Raw genomic sequence first — 19,558 nt, forward strand, 5'->3', positions numbered from 1 at the left:
AGAGCCTCTGGAATGCCCTTCCATGGAGCTGGGGAAGAAAAATGGCTGGAAAATACATCTTCCTATTGAAAAGAGTGCAGCCACCACTACCCTGCAGAGCCACCCGCAGCCTGGCTGCTCTGCTGTCACAGACATGTGAAGCCCCCAGGACAGGACCCTCCTCCCCGGGAGCATTCAGTATGCTCAGGGCTGTGTGTGGTCAGCTCCCAGGACTCATGAGCCCTGGACCTTCCGAAGCTCTGTCTATGAAACTAAAAGCTCCCCAGTGCCGGCCATGAAGGACTGAGACAAAAAACCCAGTGGAAAAATGCTGGGTGACTCTGTAGGAAGCCCAGGAAAATGTGTCCAAAGGGCACATTTCTGAGAACTACTGGAGAGCGAGGAGGTGCTTATTAATGTATTCCTGCAGCTCAGCCTCATCTTCCAGGATCAAGTGTCTGGAAGAGCTGCTGAGTCCTTGAGTTAGTTACTCTTTCCTAGTGATTACAACAGCTGAAGAGCCCATCACTCTCGGAGCACACGGTGTGGCTCACTTAGAGCCTCTGCGAGGCTGATCCAGGTGATTAAAAAATTAGACAACGCTACAGCACAAAGCTGCAGCTCTTGGAAAGCCCTGCCCTGACAGAGCCCTACAGCCCCTGCGTCCACAGGCAGCACGTCAGGGCTGGCCCCAGCACCATCCTGCACAGAGCCCACAGCGAGTCAGCCTCAGCACCCCTGCAGGGGTCTCTAACAACGGAGGGCGTACAGCTGGTTCTCATCTACCTATGCCAGCCTACACCTCTCCGATTGTGTTAATGGAAACACTGGTTCACCAGTATCTGAGCTCTCCGCTGGCACCTGCTGCACCCAGATCCGTTCCCTCCTGCCTGCAGCCTGTCCATCTCCAGCACTGCAGGCAGACCCCTGGCTCCTGCCTGCTTCCCCCACCTGCCCCAACAGCACCAGACCCCCAGGGTCCTGCCTGCCACAATGGCCCCGCAGGTAAAAACGGCGACTCCTTCCCTGCTGGCGGGGGAATCCGAATCGTTGACTTATGTGGGAATTGGTCCATGCGCTATTCCCTGGTCACTCCTGTGACCCTCAGAGACTCACCTGGATTTAAGCAGAAATACTAGGTTTTGTGCCAGGTCCTTTGTGCCAGAGGAGAAACCACTGGAAGGCTGCACACAAGGGATGGGGTTCTGAGCACCAGTGCAAGCACTGGACAATTACATACCATAAACGAGTACACTACTTCTCTCTGTGCCGTTGCAATTATTTGCCAGCTGCAGAGAACAGCCTAAGGAGCCCTCAGTCAGCTGCAAATTACCACATCAGTTCATGTCAGATCCGTCCTCCCAGCTCTCCACGGGGACGGTCAGGAGCTGCCAGCACCCCCTGCCACCCGCAGCTGCACCCTCGCCTCCTGCAGGGTCTGTGCCAAGCACCTGGAGCACCGGGCACTTTTCGGATGCACCTCAGCAACTGGCAAACTCTGCTGCACCTTCCCTGTTAGTTAAAACAAACAAGCCACCACCTAAAGCCATACCCTGTGCTCCCTCGGGCCAAGGGGATAATGTTTACCAAGCCAGTCCTGGTAAAGGACAGACTATATTCTATACACATAAGCACCTACAGTCTGTAAAGTTAAAAAAGCGACACACACACACATGCACGCACAGCCAGCCCCCCTTATTTAATCACATCTAGGATTCATGCACTCCGTGTCAGGCAGGATGCACAACGCACAGCTGAATTTATATTCTGCTCTGAAGGAAGTGCCACTGGTAGCAATACTAAAATACAACTGTCGGCAGAACCACAGCCCGGTCATCCTGCCTGGTCAGCAAGAAAAACAGTTTGTTCAAGTATCCTCTGGCCTGATAACCACAGAGGAAGTTTTGTTTCACAGTAAATTAGCACTTTGCAGGTGCTTTATGGTTAAGCAAACAATAAGATGGTTAAATTATCCGATTCCAACATTTGACTTTTTAAATGTGAAAGTTAATAGGCTTGCATTATTGGAATCACCGTGGAGGAAAGCATGAATACCCATCTGGGCAAAAATCAAAAGACGATCGATCCAACAGTTTTTAAAGACCAGATTTCCCCCTAAGGTAAAAGCAAATGATATGCTGCTCTGTACAGTAGCACGAAAGGTTTATTAAACATATTAGCTGAGCTGTCGAATAACTTCTGATAATTAAAGCGAGGCTTGGCTATTTGTGCCCAGAGGAGATATTATCTTCCACCGAGCAAAACATTTCAGAAGCATGGAGCCAGAGATAGGACTCTCGTACAAAGGCCAGCCTGGCTGATAAACCATTAATCTATGTGAACAAAGCAGGCAATAATGAGCATCAGCAATTTTTAAAGGTTGTTATGACAGCAACACAAATGAATAGCTGCTTCTGCCGGCCGTCACCACTCAGCTATCCATTCTCTGCCGCGCAGGCACCAAGCCGGCGCCTTGGCCGTGCCTCCTCGGCACAGCCAGCCCGCGCCGCCCCGCGCCGGACCCTCCTGCTCCGGCTCGCTGCCTCTGGACCTACCTGTGGCCTTTAATGCCGGTTGTTCACCTAGCAACAGTTTTAACCTTTTGGCATGGATTTTCCCTTGGTAATGCGATTCGGCCACCACTGCTGAGGTAAAGGACATGTTACATAGTGTGCAGCATTTGTTCTTATCCACTGAGTCACCATCACTGCCCTGGGTGGAGACAAAAACACAGAAAAAAAAAAAAAAAAAAGAGGTGTATAAGCCCACCAAGCACAGTCACGGAGAAAGAAGAGAGAGGGACCCAGGCTGTTATGCCAAGGTCGCAGTTTCCAAGGGGATTCCCTTCCTCGTCTCCCACAGACTCGCTCCTGCCTGGTCCCAGCCCTGCTCAGCCTGGGGGTGACTCCGACCCCCGGGGCACTCCCGAGCCCCCAGCCCCTCCACTCTCATTCGTGCACGGGAAGCTCACCCTTGCGCTCCCCACGGCCGTGCAGCTCACCCCTCGCATCCACCAGCCAGCCTGCCTGCCTTTAGTCCTTATTCCTACACTCCAGCTGAGGGAATCCTACAAAGCTGGTGCTTTCCCTGCCAGCAGACACCAGTGCTTCCTCCAGCCACACTTCTGTCAGAGACCCCAGAGCGCTGGGGGGACAGGGTGGAGGGCTGCCCTCTCTGCAGGTGGGAGAAGCGAACAAACCAGCAGGACTCGCGCAGGTCCCCCAAGCCAGCCCTGGCCACCTCCTGCCCCTCCGCCTTTGCTCTGCTGTTCATGAGGCCCTGGTGGAGACCCCCTTACCCCTCCCATCATGCAGAGACCAAGGGGAGACCGGCCGGCGGAGCGGGGATCCCCCGTCAGCTCCATGAGCCACCTGGCCACCCTGGGCTGCCTGTCCGCTGCCCCTCACCGGGCAGCCAGGCTCGTACCTCGCCGCAACAATTTACTATGAACTGCTGACAAGATAAACCTGAAGGCAAGAGCAGCCTTGTGGCACATACTGAAGACAGGAAAAAACGCTCGCTGCAAGGTTTGCACAAGGAAAAAAAAACAGCAAAACACCTAAAAAACCACATGTATGTTCTGTTCTGTTCCTGTTTTTGGGCTCTTGAACACTACCAGATGAAAAACCAGGCAACCATAACAGCCCAAGACACTTTGCACACACCAGGAAAAAACACATCCCAGAAACTGATGCTGCCTAAAGCAAACTCAGAGCTGCAGCCCATAGTCCTGTTGGAGGATCTGTACAATGAAACTCCCTGGTGCAAAGCGGGGGTTTGCGAGATCCTAGTGTCAGCTAAGAGGTGACTGGAAAAGTGAAGAAGTTAAGAACATCACCATGCAGTATTTCAGTGCCAGCAAGGGGCCATCCTTCACAGTTACTAATCACTGCGTCTTTATTTTTACAAGTAAACCCTGATTTAATGGCAATATTGTCTCCAACCTTCCTTACTCTTCATTATTCTTCTAAGAATAAAAGCCAGCGACCTCTGCCCAGCTGGGTGCTGAGCTTAGACCTTCTGCTCTAAGCAAAGCCCACGAGGAGGGGTTGCTGTGGCTCCAGGCTGCCGGTTTCCCCCGCGGCAGGAGTGGTGCCGCTGCCCGTGCCACCACACGTCCTGGCCCCTGCAGCAGCTCCCGGCACTGTTCCCTCTCACCCAGGCACCCGTCACCCCGGGGGGTACAGAGCATCCCGTTACCCCCCGGCGGAGGCTGAGCGCAGAGGCGCCGGTGCCCGGCGGGGAGAAGCTGAGCCACAGGGAGGGCTTGGGAGAAGAGAGAGCTCACCAACAGCCCCTGGGCTGAACATCTGCGAGCAAAACCTGACTGCAGCTGCCAGCAAGGGCTTAGAATAAACAGGTTCCATAGACACAAGGGTACCAACAACGAGCAAGCAGGGGGAAAAGCACGCTTGCACTATTAGTCACAACTAATTATTCAACCCGTTCCACAAAGGAAATGGGAATCACGTTGAGGGGTGCATATATGTGGCCTTGCTTTTCCAAAGATCTCAGTATGTTGTGTTTGCCATTGAGTACAATTTATAAATGATGTCTTTTGAAAATACTCCTCCGTGCAGAGCAAGACCTTTCGAAAGCTGGAAAATGACCTGCTTTGTGCAGGTCGTTAGCATCCCAGCTCCCTCCCTGGATGAGATGGACAGACCTGGCCCCAGACCCACCCCCAGTGACAAGCCATCTAGAGACAGCTGTGCACTTTTTTTTTTTTTTTTTTTTTAAGCGAATATTCCAAATGCTGGTGTACAGTCAAACCAGCAAACAGACCGCTTTAGGAGCTGCAGTCTTCATTTCACAAGAACCTCACAACAAGCCGTAACCGCATTCTGCAGTTCATCTCCGCGCAAAGATTCAGGCACTGGTGGGAGCAACACCACCAGCCCCTCGCCACTGCCCCTGCGGGACCGTGCCCCTGAGTGCCCAAAGCACGTCTGCCCAGCTGGGACCGATGGCACCGCTGCGAAAGGACAGCGCAGGCCAAGGGAAAACCAGAGAGCATCCAAAAGCCAGCTCCCTTCTGCAAACGTCACGCTCATCTTCAGACACAGAATGCAGAGCACAGCTCTTCAGCTTCTCCACATAAACAAACGGGTGAATCAGCGTCAGCACCAGCGGCCACCCCGCTGTCCCCCACCAAAGCACAGCCTGAGCCCAGGCCAACGCACCCGACCCAGCCGCCAGCGGTGCCGGGGCAGCACAGCAAGCCCCAGCCGTGCCCCCACACATCCCCACCATGGCAGGGCAGGAGACGGGCTCTGCAACGCTTGGGAGCAGGAACTGACCACACAGCTGACACCCAACCCACTGTGTAAGGGTCATTTTCTCCCCCCAAATAAGCACCCTTGGAAAAAGGACCAATTTTCACCCCTTTGATGCTGCTCTTAACTACAAATCAACTTAAACCTTAGAGAAACATCTCCAGAGGTGATTAGTACTGTTCTGAGTGTAATTTGCGCTTCTTTTAAATAGGTTTCTCTCAAGATATTTTACATCTTCAAAGGGAAATCACTTGAAAGTTAAGAGCAGCGTAAAAAATTCCCAGACTCTATTGATCATCAGCGGTGGCAACATATAAAGAGCCTCCAACAGAGTTCGTTTGAAACGCTGATACACTTCAGTGCTTATGTACCAGGGTCCCCTCCTCTGCCTGGTCTGCTCTTCAGTGACATTTCTCTTTTGCAACCTACTTTCACAGACAGACTGCAGTTAAAAAAAATAAATTGTGAGATGTTAAGCTCCCTCAAACAACCCTCAGACACTCCACTTAGAGCCCAAGGCTCCATTTACACCGATCCACAGTTCGCTGCGCAGCTCATCCGAGCGCACCCAGGTCTCTGGGCGCATCTCGGAGGGGATTTGGCCACCAGAGCCTCACCCGTGGGCAGGACGGGATGTCCCCAGTTGCTTGGTTGGCCTGAGCGTCCCAGCCTCGGTGCAAACCCCACAGACCTTCGCTCTCCAACAGCCAGCCGTTTTTCATGCTCTTTGTTAGCGGGATGCAGGAGGTGTTCAGACTCAAGCGTTATTAAGCGCTGGCCTAAGCCTGGTGCATCCATTCATCAGCAGAATCGCTGCCCTCCCCTCCACCCCCCCAGATGCCCCGCACAGAGCTACCCAGCACCCGAGGCCAGATCCAGCCCTGAAGGGTAATTATGCCTTCTCATTTGTCGGTGGCTGTTTTACCTGTAACCAGATGGGCTGGGGGGAACCCAAGCTGGGTGTCTTTTGTCACCCGTTGAAAGACACCGCGTTGACAGGATCGTACACAGCCAGCTGGTAAAATAACATCACGTGTCGATCAGGATGCCCAGGCGAGCCCAGCCCAAGTCGGGGCACAAGGCTCAGCCGACCCGCAGCCTGCTTGGGGCAGACGCCCGCTCTCCAGGGATGCTCTGCACCCACGCGCGCACTCATCCATCACTCCTTGCTGCTTCCCTGGCTCCCACACCCAGCTCAGTCTAAAGCAGCAGCAGTAAATAGGCACTAACATCTCAATTTAGTTTCCATAAAACCCACACAAGCAACTCTCTAACCCCACGCTGCATAAAGCCAGCCAACGCACAAGGAATACTTCTACCATTTGTTTTTGCAATCTTCTCCAGACGATCCCTTCTTGCTAACCTTTGCAGGGATGCAGCACTGACAGGGGCGAATGGCCTCCCATAAACTGAAGCACCACGGAACACACCACGAGCTCGGAGATAAAGCATCCGCTTCCCAACGCTGGCATTGCTCATCCTCCCCCAGCTCCACAGACATGCCGGGCCAGCCTAGTTTATAGGCCTTCTTTTTGTAGTATTATAAACTTCAAAGCAAGTCTTGTACATCCAACAGAATTAAGTTCAGTTATTCAGATGCCTGTTAACAAGCTGCTAAAAGGCATAATCTTCGCACAGGACCATGCAGTTACAGTCCCTTGCTGCATGCTCCTTAAGCAATCCTCAGGAACAGTAAGGATTTTTATTCCACAAATACAAATCTGCTGTCTTCCTTTCTTAGGTTTTACTAAGAAGAAAATACCATACAGACACTTGAAATATAGCAATATAAAACGCAGCACTCAAGGCACTGCAAAGTGTCTTTTAAATTTGAGTTAATTTTCTGCGTGTGAAGAGGGTGTTGCTGTTAAAGAGCTATTTTCTGTAACGCTCTGTGTGAAATTTAGACTACTTCCATTTCAGAGCATGCTTTCCTTGTGGCACAAGAGCAAGCACCAGTTTGTGGCCATCTAAATCCGAAACGCCTGCCCGAAGTCTCAGAGCATCTTAGGACCGATACGCTCTCTGAGGAAAAGCCAGCCCTAAGGTCAGCAAGGGGGGGGTGTGACATGGCACGCACACATCCCAGGTCCCGCTCCGGCAGGGACAGAGCCACAGGCAGCTGGGCAAGGACGAGGGCAACTCCTCCGCCAGAGACCCCGGCTCCCACCACGCAGCTGTGGCTCCGTGGGCGTTTAAAAACCACACAGGACAAAGCCCTGGAGAAGAGGGAGGACAAGGGGCACAGAGCCTGTCACAGCAACAGCAGCCCTCACAGAGCCAGTCCCAGCCTTTGGTCCAAGAAGAAATTCAACTCTTCCATCACTAATTCCTTTCACTGACACTAATACCTGACCTTTTGGTTGAAAATCGCTGATCGGGTGCAAAACACACAGTAAGAATGCTGGCCCTAAACCCAGCCATTTCATCTTGGTTTCAGCGTAATCACTGAAGATTTAAGTTACAGCACACAGTAAATGCTGTCCCACAAGCTATAAAAGCTGCGATTTCCTTGCTGACTGGGAAGTGAAGGCGAGCCTCCCAGGGCAGCCGTCGGCACGCTTCTGCCTCCGAGAGGCACAGCTCTTGGCTCTACCGTCTCCAGAGCCACCTTGCAGGACATGCATTACCCTCAGCAACAAAACCTAACATCCTGCTATTTTCCCTCAGAGAATTTATCCTTGCTGTTAAGATCCCTTTCTTTTTTTAAGGAAGATGATGCTGGTCAAAGCAGTTTACCGTCTTACAGTACAAGTAGGGCTAGAAAGAATTTGAAGGCTTTTCTCCCATCCCAAAAAACACATTTCATAGCACATAAGAAGTTTTCATCACGTATGTCCTGATAGTAAATAGGGGTCCTATTTTCTGAAGGTAGTGAGACAGGGCTCGTTAAACCTGATTCACCAACCCTGGTACTTGAGGATCTGACTCTCAGTTTCTGTGGGGCCCTGGCACAGCCTGCAACCTTCTCCAATTACTTTCAGCTGAAATGTTAAGCGGAAATTTAAAATGAAAGGTCAACAATCCCTCAGCACACCAAAGACATGAGGGTTTTTTTCCCCCTCCTCCACAAAAAAATAAAACGATAATGAACAGCCCAACAACTGAGTCGTTATCCAGGGCAAGACTAACTGTATAAGCCTCCTACTTCTTCCTAGGAAAGGATAACGGGTGTTTGGGGAATGCAGGGTGGTTTTATAGTCCACAAACAACAGCAAACACTACCCTTCACCTCACTGAAAGGTCAGGTAGCAAACGCTGGGTTTAAGCCTGTTGCAGTGAGTGTCTGCAGCTGCTTCTCCTTCCTACCTTGCAAGAAAGACACGGTGTTTAGTTTGGCGGTCCAAAGGCTACAAGTCAAATGGCATAGAGTCATGTAACAGTGCAGGTTTTGATGGATAAAAAAAGGCTCACACTCCCTTTTTAGTTGCAGACGCTTCTGCACAGAAATTTAACTGGTTTTCACAGATTGTTTCCAACACTCATTAAAGTCGGTGTGCCATAGCTTGACTATCGCTGCTGGATACCTGGATCAGGCAAGGCAGCTGCACTCTGCACGCAGCAATGATGGTCTCATGCAGCGTTAAGAGATGGCCTAAATATTTCTGTTCTCTTTCAATGCAAAGGCTTGGATAATATCCACCTATCTAGCAACAGGCCTACGTTGAGCTGGAAATGTTGGCAGGTTTTCCCTGCTATATTTTCATAATAGATAATTTCAGAAGGTAGATCCCGTATAGCTTATCATTCACCTAGTGCACAAGGACTTGTTAATCCGTCCCCCTCCAAGGGCTGCCCTGTGCAGTCAAGAATTGCTGAGCAAACCACATTGCTTCTCATTATTGCCTTCCACAAAAGAGACAGCAAGTAGTTCAGCTTCAGCTTCTTTGAGGTCTCTTTGATTCTCGGTCCACCACATCCCTGTACCATGGTGTACGCACAGCTATGCCGTTTCTTGTTAGATGTAACTAAGATCTATCGAGGACCATGTTCCAAGTCTACACGTGCATGTCCACTGTACCTTTCGTGCTCTGTAACTAATAACTTGATAAAAATGCTGTGAGGTTCTGTTGTTAAGGGGTAGATCGCATCTGCAATTACCCTGTGGGCAACATAAAAGTTCCACTAAAATTTTAATTACCGTGTCAAGGAGCTTTCAGATTCCTTTGGCAAAACTTGCATGCCTCTCCCTTTAATTAGAAGACATCTCACTAAATATTGATAGCATTAAGCCACAGTCACACTCCCATAGATCTGAAATGGTTTGGATGCTATCTGCCGGGAACCTCATCAACAGCTCTCACACCAGCCTCAGAATATGGGAAAGAGCTGAATGAATAATTCACTGTGAATCAGTCCCTTATAAATTTAGTCTCCTTTTATTGCCTGACAAATGGCTGCGAGCTGGTCCAATTTCCACACATTCGTTTGTTTATCTGAATGCAACCAAGGAACCCAGCTGCCAATTTTTAAAACTGCAGACTGACCACAAACCTTTGTGGGGAGCCTTTTGGATCCAGCACTCTTGTTTTCATCAACTCTCAGGAAAAAATTGGGTCTGAAGACACCTCCAGAGGTGATGATGCTCCCCAACGACCTCCCCGGGGGCGGGGGGGTCAGCAACACCATGCCGGGGGCACGTGCACCAGCACCACTGCCCGGGCAGCAAAGCCCTGCCCAGCGACCCTCACCCTTGGGAACGGCATCACATAGAGAGTTGGGAGAACGTGTCTGGAAGCGACTGGAGTGCTGCTCCAAGCAGAGCCTCTCCACAGCCAGTGCCAGAGCTGCTGCAGAGCAGCCTTCGCCGTTACCCAGCCGCCCAAAGGCACCAGCCTCCCACTGCCATCATCCTGCCTCGCCTGCATGCCAGAGCTCACCAGCACAAAACTAGCCACTGCACTTAAAACTGAATAAATGCTGGGTATTTGCTAGCAGCATATTTCTTTTTCCCATGAAAGAACATTCAAATAACTAAAAATGCAATTACTGTTGCTGATGCACATAATATTTCTTGTATAGTTTATTGAAAATTATTTCCAGTTACTTAGCATTTCAGCTAATCTAAATGTTACCTCTGGGTACCTGATCATCTGTGGCTGTAACAGAAAAAATGTTGTAGCAGAGAGTCAATGATTCACAAAGCAGCTGAGCAAACAGGGACTTAAAGTATACCCACGTTTTCTGACCGGAGCTTTTTAGCTGGACAGCCTCCATCTATGGGATGAAGCATATAATAAAGGCGAACTTTGCTGGCATGTTTCCGGCTCTGGAAAAAAAAAAAAAAAAAGAAAGAAAGAAAAAAAAAAAAAAAGAAAAAGGAAGAAATGACATTAAAAAAAGTGAGAGGCTCTATTGCTGTGCATACAACACCTATCTGCCGTAAGATTTCACATCCCCTTGATACATGTATCTGACATGGGAGGAGAAAAGGGGGAAAGACCCAGGTGAGGAACATTTGCATTTCACAGAGGTTTCACAGAGCTCTCCCCCGAGCTGAAATGAACTGTGGAATGATTATGACACCTGCTATTAGCAGGAGAAATGGTCCACTCTTGCTGCTCTCTGCTAAGTCCTGCTGCCTGCAGCCCCCTGAAGACAGAGCGGGAAGGAAGGTGGCGAGAGCAGAGCAACATTTGTCATCAAGGCCATTTCCATAGCGGGAGAGATTGCAAAGATCAGGGGTATTTAGCTTCAGGCAGAGACAGGACGGCATCATGAGGGATCAGACGCACACACAAACCGAAACCCACGGTTCCTAAGCTTCCAGAAGAATAAAATACATAAAGGGTATAAAAACTCGCTCTCCAGGAAATAAGCCAACTGACACCTGCCAAAGGTTTGAAAGAAATTTCTCCCACAGGTAAATTACCAGGTAATTGTGCATTATGAAATCTAATGCCTTCCTCATGCAGAGAGAGGGATAAGGACTACACGCGTCCCCAGCCTGAGCCCCATCTCCTCCCTCGAGGTTTTATGGGAGCAGAAGAGCAAAACCTCCCGGAGCACAAGAACGGGGTTTGTGCTCCAGGTTAAGCAGCAGGAGCCGGGGAAAGCCCAGGCTCGACCTGATGCTCCCTGCTGCAGAATCCTGCCCCGGGAGCTCGGGCACCGCTGCAAGGTCCTTCTGCTTCCCCGAGTGCTGCCCAGCACCACGGGCGGAGGATGGATGCAGCCCACGTGTTCCAGCACCGACAGCGGTTGCTGGTCCCAAGCACACTCTGCCCCTTCACACCCAACTCCTGGCAGCAGCCCCCATCCAGCCAGGGGGCTGGACCCCCCCGCAAGGTGGGCCAGGGACTTCTCGTGTTTTTTCTCCTTCAAGAAGAGCACTGAGCAGGCAGGTACTTCTCAAGCATTGTTTATACCACGGGAAAGTTTTCAGGGGACCTGTCTTTTTCTAGAGGGGTGAGGAAGAGCTGAGGGATGCCCGGAGGAGACTCTTCATGTGAGGGACACAGCAAGGGCAGGTTTCCCACTGCCTTGGGGCATGCCTGGAGCTTACCAGCAGGTGAGGACAAGGAAAGACAGGGAGATGTCCTGCTCACACCAGCACCAACAGACAAAGCAATCCTCATAACTTGCAAAATGTAAAGGGAGATTTAAAAGCTTCTACAGCAGAGGCACAGACATAAACCTTCAAAAGACTAACTTACAGCCAGCTCTGGTCTTCCAGTAGCTGTAAAGGGGAGGGGGAAAGGCTGCAGCTACTAAATACCTGCATCCAGCACCCAGACATGCACAGCAGCTATTATTATGCAAACATTTTCTCTGAATCTCCATTTCTGATTGCCTCACAGAACAACAGCACTGTAATATTATAATTTCAGATCACGGATTTGCAATTTTAAAATATTAAATTATCATTAGCATGTTCTGGAACATTCTTTTTCCTGTGGCGTGAACTTGGAGCTAAATTTGAAGAGCACTGTTATTTGTATGTGTAAATGTGACTATGCAATAATTTTTTTTTTAATAGAGCAAATCAGTCAAGATAAATAATGTCAAATACCTTTCCCTAACTTGTCTTCCTGCACGCATTTAGAAAGCATGACCTGCTGTAGTCAGAGCTAAATGCAGGAAACCCCAGACCTTCAGCTATCAGTGATCAACGGTCCAGACAGCAATGGCGTAATTAAAAAATGACAAAATAAATGTTTGAAATGCAAAGGACAGATGTGCGAGGTCAGTCTCAGAGACTGGCAGCACTCCTACTTTCCGCCTGAAGCGACGCTCGGCTGGTCCAGTTTCACCTCAGGAAGGTTTGCACACCAGGGAGCCCCTGCCACGGACAGGCCACCACGGTCCTCCCTCGCACCACATGCTGGGGATGGAGGAGAGTCAAACGCACCGTAAAGGCGACACGGACAGAGCTTTTCAGCCTAATTCCTCCACGGAGTAGTTACACCCCTCGCGGAGCAGCCAGCCAGCCTCAAGTCATCCTTCTCGCAGTCCTGGGGGTCTTCCCTCAGGTGAGCCAACCCAGCACCTCACCATGCCGACCCGCACCCAGCCGCAGCCGGCTCAATTTAGAGGTTACAAAGTTTGTGGGCTTTCTGTTGGTTTTTCCTAAGATGAAAAGGCAAGATTTTAACAGTAACCATTTTTAGTGTTCTTTTCCACGGCACTCAGCTGTGCCGTAAATGATGTCCAAATGTCAGCATTAAAAGGCAGCGAAGCTTCAGACTTCTGTAAAACACCTCTCACCTTTATTTATGCATTTGTTTGAATTTATGAAAGCTAAAGCAAAGAAATAACTTACGTTTGGCATAATTTAAAACTACACGGCTCCTTATGCAGCCTTATTATCCTATGGTTATAAAAGCAGAGCTTAAAATCATCCCTGGCCTTTGCAAGTATGTAGTGAGCATCTCATCCCCTCGCAGGGAGCGGAGGTAGCACAGCCCATTTGTCACCCGTTTTATCTCTGGTATTTTCTACATTTACATGTGTATTTATCATCCTAACACCACGGCAAGAGCAAAGTGATTATTCTTAGCATGCTGCTCACAAACAGCCCTGCGGGTTATCTTTTCCCCTCTGCAAAAGCAACTTGAAATCCACAGCTCCAAGGGGCGAGAAGGGCAAGTGCCCGGGAGGGGGTGGCACAGCCCCCCTCACTCACTCACTCCAGCATCCATGGGATGGATGGTCAGAGGTCCCGCCTGTCTGAAGGAGCTCTGGAGGACACATCTGTAAACCCGTGGTCTGGAACAAGAACGCTGCCTTCGGAGATACCTGCCCGCTCATCAACAGCCACCCCAACTTTACCTTAGGGTGCACTCAGAGTATTTCTGTGCCCGTGCATATTTCTTCTGTAGCTTTATAAAACGTTATGCTAAAGGCATTTTCACTTAAATTCTCTGTCCCTACCGTCTGGAAACGACTCCTTCAGAAGGCAAGAAGTCTAGCTTAACACTACGTGCTGTAAAAACAACACTCTCTATGCAGGGAGCAGGGGGAAGCTGAGAAAGAGCCTGTTTTCACATAGCAACTGCAGACCTCTGCACTGCAAGCTCCTGTGCTATTATTAAGAACGCTCATCAATAAAAGTAAATAAATGGATCATTTCTATCTATGTCAAATCTATTTTAATACAGAAGATAGTGGCAGAGGCAGCAGAGTTCTGGTAATTCAACCCTAAAACATAAAAAGGGCAAAGCAGACCTAAATTGTGCTATGAAATGCAATTTGATTTTGCATAAATCAAGTTTTGCAGCACACTCCTGCCCAGAGCGAGCAGCAGCACGGCAAGAGGAGACAATCACGGCTCTGTGGCGGCAGCGGCAGCTGGCAGGACCCTGGTAGCCACAGACAAGGCTGGTTCAGACACTGCAGCCCTGCTGGCCCTGGCTGATGGAGGGGTTGCTCACTGCCACCGTAACTTCACGGATTCTCTACCAATTTACCAACAGCAGCGACATCCCTGGGGAGGACCGAGACACATCTCCCTTCACAAGGCCAGAAGTCCCCAGGGGAGGCTCTAGCCCAGGGTCTGCCGGGCTGCAGAGACGCACACGGATCCCTCCCTCCCCGAGCGCTGCCCGGGGGTGTAGGAGAAGCCCCCACCAGCACCAGCTCCACAGCCTCCTGCAGCCCCGGGATCCGCTCCCACTTTGCACCACTGATTTAAGCTGACCTGACAGTCTAAAACATTTCACCATCTTGTAAGGGACTTCCTCCCACATCCCCAACCACCTCGCCAGGTTCAAATCAACCATTTCTGCTGCTCTCCTCATGCCGTGCTTGCATCTGATCCAATTTCTGTATTCCCCATAGTTCCCTTTATCATCTGCTTGTTCACTCCTCCGCTGGCAGCATCACGTTTTCGGTCAGCCTGCCTCTCCTCTCCTGCTCTCCCTCCTCTGTGCCCTGTCCTCCAGCCAAAACCCAGGGACCTACCACACTGGGGGACACGTGGCCGTGCCAAGCACAGGCAGAGGCAGCCAGGTGGGAGATGAAGAATGGAACTGTAATGGCACCCCGAATGGCCGTGGCTTCTCCTAGTTTGCAATAAATTCTTTTTCAGAAGCCTGTTGGTTGGATTCTAATCCCTTTAGTCTGTACTGTGTTGATTTTTTGTATGCTGGCATTTTCTTAATTAAATTGCCACGAAACATGCAGTCATATGATTACACCAACTTTATTATCTGTATTGGCCCTACTTGTAATCTCATCAAAAGAGATAAAAGTTATTTTGGCTAGACCCAGTTCTCTAAACCTGATGCACAATACCAATTGCACTGTCCTGAAGCTACGTACTCCAGTCCCTTCCCAGAGCCTGCTTTGCTCAGGAGCCATGCCAAGCTGGGAGGGCTCTGACTCCCGCACTGGTCCCCGGTGCTGCCATGCCCAGCTCCGTGCTCGCCTTCCTCCTAGAAACTTCCTCCACTTCCCAAGTCCCATGAAGGATCAGCAGTGACGATGCAGAGCACGTGGCCTGCTCTTTTCAGGCACTTGCCCGCAAATTACTGGACCTGCTGACTCAAAAACCAACATTCTAGATTTCATAATCGCTGCCTAACAAACTTCCAGATTTCTACTGGAACAGAACCAATTTACCCATCATTCTGTGATATAACAACATCCTCTGCTTTTTTTAATAGAGGACAGAAGTATTTTCAGCAAACGCCTTCCCTTTTTTGCCTCTTCTACCCACACGACCAGCAAACACTATTGTCGAGATCCCCGTTGTTCGCCACAGAGACAAACTCCCGTCTGTTATTCCAGACGCTGCTGGGTGCCAATGTCCTTTTTCTCCTTTTGTAATTTTTGCAAAGCCTCATTTATAATTTATGGTCATTTCTATCCACTTCCCCTTTTTCCTCTGTGAATTAATTTTTTAAAAAGTGTCTGCTCATGCTTGTGACTTTCCGGGCACACAGATACGTGTCCGTAATTCCCAACTGCACACAGCTGAATCTTCACCCCCATGAAACTGGCTTCTTCAAAGCAACAAGTAGACACATTACTGATTTGGATGTTGGTTTGCTTACACATAAAGGCAATTACTGATGATCTATTCAGCCAAGCAACCACTAAGCTCACTTTGTTTTCTCTAAATCTGTGATCATTTCTCCCTGCTTGCTAGCCAAGCACGGATCCCCCTCACTCGGGTCACCAACAACCTTAAAGAAATGTCCCACGTGGCCAGAAGCATTTCACAGGCCCCAGCAGCTTTTCCCAAATCTTGATCACTGCAATTTTTAAAATGCAAAAACAAGACTTCAGAAGCTCCAAGTAAAACACATAGCAGCAACCTGCTGCACTCAAAGGGAGGATAAGGGGCTGCTGCATCTACAGTTCTGCAGTCGCAGGGGGTCAAAGCATCCAGTCCAAGCATGGCAATTTAATTACAATCAACATTGTTGCTTTAGTCACCTTCATAAGAGAAAAATCTCACCTGCTAGATCCTCCTTTGCAGTGTGAACTCAGAGCTCCCGTAGCCACAAGAAAAACATTTCCTCCAGGAGAGCTCAGAAATACCCTTTTCCCATCCACCTCCCTCGTGCTGCGCTTGACATCTCGAAGCTGCAAAGAGCTGGAGAGGGCTCAGACTGACAGCCCGGGGGGGGGGGGCCTTGAGAAAAGGGTTTCTAAACCACTCCTGTTCAAGGGAAAAGAAAATACCACCTTTGGTTTTTCCCCTTGGTGCAGTCCCCATCACACAGACAAAGCAGGAGGATGGCACTGGTAGCCCACCAGGATGGGTACCACGGGTACCCACAGGGTACCACTGCCCCCGGGGACTCAGCCCTGCCTCTCACAACTGGCCATGCAGACAGATCCAGCCTTGGCTCTGCAGCTCCTGCTGTGACAGACACCTGCAGACCTCCAGAACAGCGAGGCATGAATTTTCTGTTGCAGGAACCGCTATTTCAGCTACACGATCTTTAACTTTACCACTTCCTATATTGATTTTGACTGTAGTCAAATTATCTCTTGTCCTACGCACCATTGTGTACCCTGTGAAGAGGAAAATAACTCTCTTTACAGCCTGTTGCTGGAGCAGCATGGCACGAGCAGCAGGGCTCAGCACCCAGCTCGCAGGCTGCTGGCACCCTGCAGACGCCCTGCCTCCCAGCACCCGCAGGCTTCTGTTCCTCCCCAAATGCACAAAGTTCCTTCCCACTTCACATCCTCACACTTCTTCTGTGTGCGGATCCTACACCTAGACTAACGCAACCACAAATTTACTTTTCCACTGGTGTTTCGGGATTTTTTCAAGGCCGCAGACCTCCCTGCAAACATACCAAGGGCATGGGGACATGGGGGATGGAGCAAGCAGGGCATGAACCTCCAAAATGTGCTTCGCACAGCAGGATAAACCCTTGTTCGCCTGCAGCCAACTGATGTCATGCAGCTGCAGCTCGGGTTTCTCAGCTCAGGCCACTCTGCACTTGGGTAACGGTGCTCAAGGGGCAGATGACCTTCACTGCTGGTACAGAACCATCACCCCGGTGCCAACAGGGAACAGAAGAGTTAGCACAAACACAATGTCTCCTCCGCACACGGGCTGGCCAGCAGCAGCTCTGCAGCATGGCACACGCTGGCAGCACCGCCGCCGCTCCCATTTCACCTTTACGTGTCTGAAACCAAACGCTGTTCAAGCCAGTGCCAGCCGCTTCCGAGACCCCGCTCAGCCCCGTCACAGCACGCGGATGGCTCCTGTCACAGCACATGAGGATAACTAAAGCCTCTGCCTTCGAACACCTGGCATCCAAATCCAAACACCGGTTGCAAGTTTAAAATATTAAAGAAAACCAAGAGTGAATACCTGGAACAAAGAGGTGCCCTCCCATGCACCTGGAGCAGGAAGGGGCTGCTGCGGGAAAGCGGTAGCTGCGGGGCTTCTCCCGGGGACGGCTCGGCCGCGGCGCACCTGTCTTGGCTAACAGCAACCTGTCATCGCTTTTAGTCCATGTCGGCTTAATGTGACATCCCCTGTGCCCCTCCATTGCTGCCAGCCCCAGGGTCTCATCCTAGGTTCATTCTGTTACTGCTCTGAAAGTACCTTTGAACTGCAACTATTTTTAGCCGGAAAAGGGACTCTGCACAGAGGTACCTCGGAAGGGAGCTGTATGACAGGGCTTTATCTGCTCTGCTGTTGCTGCTACGTCATGATAGATTTTGCCACTGGGAGTGCATTAAAAATAACGTTTAGCCATTAATGTTGACAACAGAGTAGTAACACGGAGCTTGGTAAAGTATCATTTAATCTACATTGCTTTCCTGAAGCACGCTGCAATCCAGCAGCTGACGCTGCCCTGGTGAGTCCATACTTACTGTCTGCAGGAAAGGGAAGAGGCAGCACGAGCACCTTGCCATAAAACACCAAAATCCGCTTATCTCTTTCATATACAATGTGTGGCCACATTTAACTCAACATACCTTCATTGCTGCTGTTAGCACGGGTAAAAGGGCACCACGGCAACCTCCAGAAGGTCAGTATGTGCATATATGAGAAACAGAACAGCATCTTCATCATCTTTGTAACCGAACCACAACAAAGCTTTCTTTAGCCTGATATTTTTTTTCCTCCTCAAGCCAAGGTTCTCCTACCAAACACCACCACAATCTGCAGAACAGTAACGCCTGAGCAGCCGCTAAAAACCATATAGAGTGCACACACCACGGCAGAGCAGATTCCCAGCAGTTATGGTGAAGGATGTGGGAACAACAGGTGGGCCATCCCCTCCTCCTTCACCCTCTGAAGTATTTACAGGTTACTGCCACCAAAGCAAGCCAAAACTTGGCAGGTTAAGTAGCAGCAGTGGCAGAACACAGGAGAGCAAGCATTGCTAGCAAACATTGCATTCCCTTCGATAACACCCAATTAACATCAGCAGACTGCCTGACACACGAGAGCCCTGGGCAGTCTTTATTTCCAGCTGAAGCACTTCCTTTCCACCCCCCCATCCTGGAAATGCCTGCAGCACCTCGTGCGGGGAGCTGGCACCAGACACGGAATATTCCAGCTCCTTGTGTTCTAGCGCAGCATTTATTTTGTTAAATAGAGTATGTGCTCTTCCACTGCATTAATATTTCAGGCACAGAATTGCCTTTCTGAGCACACACATCTTGATCCTTAAGGCGCTAATGTGCCAATAGTAAACAATGTTTATTATTCCTTCAGACAAGCCATCATTTTATGCAGTTTCCCAGAGAAGGACAGCCCAGCTGGAAGCAGATTAACCCGAGTACCACCCCAGCCCCACACAGACAAGGAGTATTGATGAGGCTGTCGATACCACTCACCCGCTTCGCTCCAGAGACAGGGCGAGACATTCCAAAGAGCACTCAGCTCTGGAGACAAGCCAAAGGGCACGGCACTTTATTTGTTCTCCCCAGTTTCCTCTGCATTTGAATTTTAATACACTTTGCCTCTGCCCTACCCCTGCCGCTCAGGCTCCACCACATGCGTTCAGGCATGGTGCCTTCATCTCACAAGGTAAGCCAGCACCGCGGGACACCTTCCCGGGCTTCTCTTCCTACAGAGCCAGTGTATTTCTTCATTTTAAATGAAAAAGCAAAGTACCATCTGAACACCTGAAGCAATAAAGATTACAATGGAGAAAAACATTATAGCAGCTTAAGGAGCAAATGTGGTGATGAATATGCAGCTCAGGGTGGAATCTGAGAGCAACTTTGCATATTTGGTAATTTTCCTGCAGGATTTTCAAGGAGAAACTTGAAAATAAATGGTAACATCTTCCTAATGGCTGTGAACACTTCTACATAGAGATGAGGATGTGGAGCCAACTAAGAAAGCTTAGCTTTTTAAATTTATGGAGCAGCTCACC

The 19,558-nt window shown here is 50.0% G+C and overlaps 1 protein-coding gene across 2 annotated transcripts in view; it reads right to left on the bottom strand.

Annotated features, from left to right (window-relative positions):
• Window positions 1-19,558, bottom strand: part of ZMAT4 (zinc finger matrin-type 4) — a 67,037-nt gene that overhangs the window by 23,477 nt on the left and 24,002 nt on the right. Inside the window, exons 3-4 of one of the 2 annotated variants that reach the window (XM_040617916.1) lie at window positions 10,435-10,524; window positions 2,535-2,691 (exon numbers count right to left, since the gene is read on the bottom strand). In XM_040617916.1, coding sequence (XP_040473850.1) covers window positions 2,535-2,691; window positions 10,435-10,524 — 247 coding nt within the window. The remainder of the gene's footprint in view (window positions 1-2,534; window positions 2,692-10,434; window positions 10,525-19,558) is intronic. The other variant, XM_040617917.1, reaches the window with a different exon arrangement.

This window comes from Falco naumanni, chromosome 19 (genome assembly GCF_017639655.2).
Source record: "Falco naumanni isolate bFalNau1 chromosome 19, bFalNau1.pat, whole genome shotgun sequence".
In the NCBI taxonomy this organism is placed as follows: domain Eukaryota; kingdom Metazoa; phylum Chordata; class Aves; order Falconiformes; family Falconidae; genus Falco; species Falco naumanni.